The 5,209-nt window shown below is 45.0% G+C and overlaps 1 protein-coding gene across 1 annotated transcript; it reads right to left on the bottom strand.

The window, feature by feature from the left end:
* Positions 1-97: 97 nt before the first annotated feature.
* LOC115198777 (ADP-ribosylation factor-like protein 1) lies at positions 98-5,184 on the bottom strand. The gene is made up of 6 exons (XM_029761051.1): positions 5,061-5,184; positions 2,651-2,788; positions 2,350-2,431; positions 1,649-1,760; positions 1,281-1,459; positions 98-1,003 (listed from the first exon to the last, which is right to left on the bottom strand). Exons 1-6 carry the CDS (start codon positions 5,062-5,064, stop codon positions 973-975), a joined length of 546 nt encoding a protein of 181 aa, XP_029616911.1. The 5' UTR covers positions 5,065-5,184; the 3' UTR covers positions 98-972.
* Between the last annotated feature and the right edge of the window lie 25 nt (positions 5,185-5,209).

Here is a 5,209-nt window from a genome sequence, read left to right as displayed (position 1 = left end):
TTTGAACAATCTTGTTATTGGAAAAGTATCAGTGGTCCTGTTGGATATTGCTTATCTTGGGTGGGATGAAAGTAATTTGACGACCAAGGTTTATATATTCAGTGTGAAATCAGTTTTACTGTGGGTTGTTTACACTGTACAAGCTCCTATAAATATGCAATAAAAGTTGTAGCATACAAATTAAGCAGTTAGTGTTCAACAACTGACTAGTGGCATTTACACAATCTGATTAAAGTCTGAGCATTCCAATGAGAAGGGCTAAACTAACAACCTCAAACTTTAATTACACACCCCAACAGAAGTTTTAGAAAAGGGAGAAAAAAAAGACATGATTCAGCATGAGTAGTACAATACAAAAACAGCACCAGCTGCAGTAACATCGCCATAGGTCCGTCTGTCATCGCTCAGGTCCTCTTCCTTGAAGGGGCCGGTCAGTTCTTTACCACTGAGAATTGAGCCTGAGCCAACACCAACCCCCTTTCCCTTGGGTGTTTACAGATCAGAAGGGTTCACCAAAAACGGCAGAAGCTCCACAACAGATACTTTTCATTATGTGTGAAGCCATCACCACATGACCTGGTCTGACCTACACCCATCTGGTTCCCTTCAGATCTGCAAACACCAGGGCTATGGGCTGGGGCGATAACATTATTTTGGGACCAGGTAGTATACTATATTGCAGCCTCTCTATCCCAGGCTGGAAGGCATGGTGAAGGCTTCAGGGCTGTTTTCAGCAGGGCACAACGTTGTGGAACCTTCATATAGAAATGTGTCGTGTAGAACAAACACACGTGACACGTCGAATAAGGAATCACGTCAGCTCTATTCATGACATTTCTATCTACAACGTTTGCGTACTGAACGTGCCCCTGGAAGGAGTGCAGTCACTGGTCCTCCTGAGCGGTCCAATCAGGAAGTATTTTATACAGGAGGTCAGGAGTATTTACAGAGAACAAGAGGTGTGGGCTGTCTCTACTGCCTGCTCTTCAGGGCTTCCACCAGCCTATGGAGAGAGGGAGAGAGCAAACATTGTTGAATATTATTACAACATGCGGATGACATGGTGTTGCACAATGTCATCTGTGGGTTTATTGAGAAGGGGGGGTGACACGAGGACAGGACACCTCTATTCTACCTATTGATATGCTATGTGGTTGACAGCCTGTTCTAGACCATGAGAACTCAGTGAGGTTAAATGAAAGTATAATAAAATCGTTGTTGAAAAAAATAAAATGGCATCTGCTACATGACTATAATGTCAACCAAAAGCAAACCCTCACCACTCCATGGCCTCGTCCAGGCCCGTGCCCTTGGTGGCGGAGGTCTTGAAGATCTGCCACTTCCGGTCTTTGAGGGCGGGGAGGCCCAGGGAGTTGGCCACCTCAGCCGGGGTCATGGCCTGCTCCATGTCCTGCTTGTTAGCAAACACCACCAGGATGGCTTTCTTCAACTCCTCTTCCTGAAGAGACAAAAAACACACACACAGGGAGAGAGAGAGAGAGTCAGTCATATGGAGAAAATACATTGAGCATGACTATTTGCCCAAAGTTGCCCTCCAGAGCACCTCAAACAATGGTCATTATACCTGCCTCACTCAAATGACACCTCCACTCTTATCAATGCATGCAAGCCTATCCACATGACCTACCTCCAGCATGGCAACAAGTTCAGACTTAGAGATGCCCATCCTGTCTCTGTCACTGCTGTCCACCACGTAGATGACAGCATCTGTGTTGGAGTAGTAACAACGCCAGTATGGCCTGGGAGAGAGATACAAGGGTTTGAAGGAGAGAGACCAAGGTTAGAGGGAGAGCGAAGGGCAGAGGCAAATAGGCCAAACCCTCTAAATTGTAAAGAGGTTTGGCACAATAATGTATGGAAAGTTGTGCTGTCTTGAGGAAGCTTCTGTCTAACCTTTTAAATTCAACAACGTCTGTGTGTATATACACCACTACTACTACTCTATTGTCATCTACGCATAGTCGCTTTAATAACTACCTACATGTACATACTACCTCAACTAACCGGTGCCCCCTGCACATCGACTCTGTATCAGTACCCCCCTGTATATAGTCCCACTATTGTTGTTTTACTGCTGCTCTTTAATTACTTGTTACTTATCTCTTATTCTTATCCATATTTTTTTTAAACTGCCTCGTTGGTTAAGGGCTTGTAAGTCAGCATTTCACTGTAAAGTCTACACCTGTTGTATTCAGCATTTCACTGTGAGGTCTACACCTGTTGTATTCAGCATTTCACTGTAAGGTCTACACCTGTTGTATTCGGTGCATGTGACTAATACAATTTAATTTGATAAACAGGAAACACTTGTGATATTCATATAATTACCTAATACTCGTCTGTCCACCAAGATCCCACACCTGGAACTTCAGGTTTTTGTACGTAACCGTCTCCACGTTGAAGCCGATTGCTGTACAACACAATCAGCACAATGGCAGAGATTTAAAAACCTTGGCAAAGAAAGGAATGCACTTTAACCATCCCCCTCTTTGACGTCGTCGACAAACACGTGGGAAGACCAATTCAACTCACTGGGGAGCACACTAACAGTTGATTTTCCATGCATGCACCTGGGCAACTGATATTGCGTGAGCAGTGTTTCGAAGTAGAAAGAAAAAGAGTTACGTACTTGGAATGGTGGTGACCACCTCTCCGACCTGCAGGCGGTACAGGATGGTCGTTTTACCGGCTCCGTCCAACCCCAGGATCAGGATCCTCATCTCTCTGGTGCCAAACAAGCCAGAGAAGAGACTGGAAAACCACCCACCTACAGCACATGGACATGAGATGGAGTTAGACAGACGTGAACTACCTTTAGCGCCTATCGATGAAGGCATCTTCTTCCCGGTTGACTTGTCAAGAGCCCTGACGCTTGCTCGAAGTGTTAACATGCGGTACGGGTTTTGGAAAGTCACGCGCCTTTCTGGCCGTGTTGGGAACACTAACCCTATACCGCCACGTTACAGCGCTTGTTTACGGAAGACAGACATAAGACAGAGGTGACCACCTGTGCTAACTATCAATCTAGCGCTCCGAAAACCTGAGTGTAAGTTTAACTGGGGTGGGAGTGTTGTTCGTCAACTCGAGGCACACACAGTAAGTGTATCTTTATTTAAAATATTATTTATCGCCGATATGAACGATAAGGGCCATATGTTCAGAAAAGCATTTAGCAAGCGATGATTGTTTCTAACACTGTCGGAATTGTAGATCACACGGCCAGCCGTGGGCGAAGCGAACCCGCTATGATAAACGGGACTGTGCCGAACAGTTGAGATAATGACGTCTTTGATGCTCCCCCAGTTTCCAGAAGGGATGCAGGTGGCAGGACGTACGTAGCCTTCCCTGTAGAGCATGGTGTTTGCAACGCCAGGGTTGTGGGTTCGATTCCCACGGGGGGCCAGCACAGATTTTTTTTTAATGAAATGTATGCATTCACTACTGTAAGTCGCTCTGGATAAGAGCGTCTGCTAAATGACTAAAATGTAAAAATGTAAATGTACAGTACCAGTCAAAAGTTTGGACACACCTACTCATTCAAGGGTTTTTCTTTATATTTTACGATTTCCTACATTGTAGAATAATGGTGAAGACATCGAAACCACGAAATAACACATATGGAATCATGTAGTAACCCAAAAAATAAAAAAAAGTGTTAAACAAATGAACATATTTTACATTTGAGATTCTTCAAAGTATCAACCCTTTGCCTTGATGACAGCTTTGCACACTCTTCGCATTCTCTCAACCAGCTTCATGAGGTAGTCAGCGGAAGCGTGTGCGACGCGTCTTGGGGCTCAACCTGTGCTTTTCTCTCCGGAGCAGTGACCGCTCAAAGACGTGATCAGTGGGGTAGAGCTGAGTGTAGAGGTGGACCAAATGAAAAATAATATCCTGGCGTTTGAGACGCCGGCCGTTTGGTGAGACGTAGACCCGGAGGCAAAGGCGAGACTGAGAATACCCCGGCGAGACTGAGAATACCCCGTCTGTCTTGTTGAGCTTTGACACAGAATTTATACCTGATAAGGTCAGGTTTGCTTTTCTGTGAGGGCCTATGTTCTGAACCCGCTACGGTGCTTCAGGTGCCAAGGATTCAGACATGTTGCAGGAGTGAGTATGGGAGATCCCATGATGTGAGAGAAGTGCCGGAGGGCATAATCTGAGGGAGTGTACATTTGGGATAGAGAAAGCACTGCGTGTCAACTGTGGGAGCGCCTATGCAGCTGTGGATCCCAATTGCCCTGTGAGAGACAGGTTGAGATTGCCAGTGGGGCAGAAAGTTTCCTATGCTGAGGTAGTAAAGGGAGTAGATGATAGCCCTAGAGTGAGCAATTCGACTGGGAGCGGGGATAGTGTATAGGTGCAGGGTTAGATGGTGGTGCAATTTAAGATTTCCCCCTTCATCTTTTGTGGGGGAGTGAACAAAATGTGCAAACCAGCAGGGGTAAGCACACTACCTAATGACTATATTAGCTAGCTAGTGTCGCTGGCTATTTCCTGTTCTGTCTGTGCTATAAAATACCTATTGGTAGACGAAGTCACCATACAGGGAGGCTACACATGGTTACTATGACAAACATGCCGTGTCACATTCCTGCATTTTACCATTAAAAAGCTAGTCGAATAGATACTGATTAACGTTAGTCAACTAATTATTGGGCTATTTGACGCTGTAACGTTAGCTGGGCTACAAGTACTCAGCATGTTGCCACAGGGAGTTAGCAGTAAAGCTAACGTTAGCTAGAATGCTTGGCTAGACTCAGTATTTACGAATCACGACAACAATTAATGACTCAGACACCTTAGAGGGATTTAATAGCTTTATCAACTTAACAACTTTCGCTGTCCGCGAGACGACAATAATTATTACATGTATGCATGTTTTAGCTAACGTTTTCTATTTGTTACTTAGCAAGTGGCCCAGTTGCATGGTGCGTAGCAGGAGCTGGTAGAATAGCCTGAATTTCTACATAAAACACAACCGTGAGAATTCCCATTATAGTTCTCAAATAGATTAAAAATATATTTTAAAAACGTACCCATTCTGAAGACACTGAACCCTTGATCAACGACGTTGTAGATCTCGACACGGCACCGCTTCCGTAGCTGTTGGCATTCAGTGACGTGTCGCAGGAACACGTCATTAATGGTTAATCCGGGTTCATTGTCCGCACATTCAACGTCAGAC

Source organism: Salmo trutta, chromosome 8, assembly GCF_901001165.1.
Source record: "Salmo trutta chromosome 8, fSalTru1.1, whole genome shotgun sequence".
Classification (NCBI taxonomy): Eukaryota; Metazoa; Chordata; class Actinopteri; order Salmoniformes; family Salmonidae; genus Salmo; species Salmo trutta.
Note: the sequence above shows the minus strand (reverse complement) of the source record. Positions and strands in the feature narration are given on the sequence as shown.

Bases quoted from the DNA above. Each gene is read 5' to 3' on its own strand.
- LOC115198777 (XM_029761051.1), bottom strand. The intron at 2,432-2,650 runs GTACGTAACTCT...TGTGTTGTACAG, and splicing joins GGTGGTCACCACCATTCCAA to CAATCGGCTTCAACGTGGAG. The intron at 1,004-1,280 runs GTGAGGGTTTGC...CTCTCTCCATAG, and splicing joins CTGGACGAGGCCATGGAGTG to GCTGGTGGAAGCCCTGAAGA.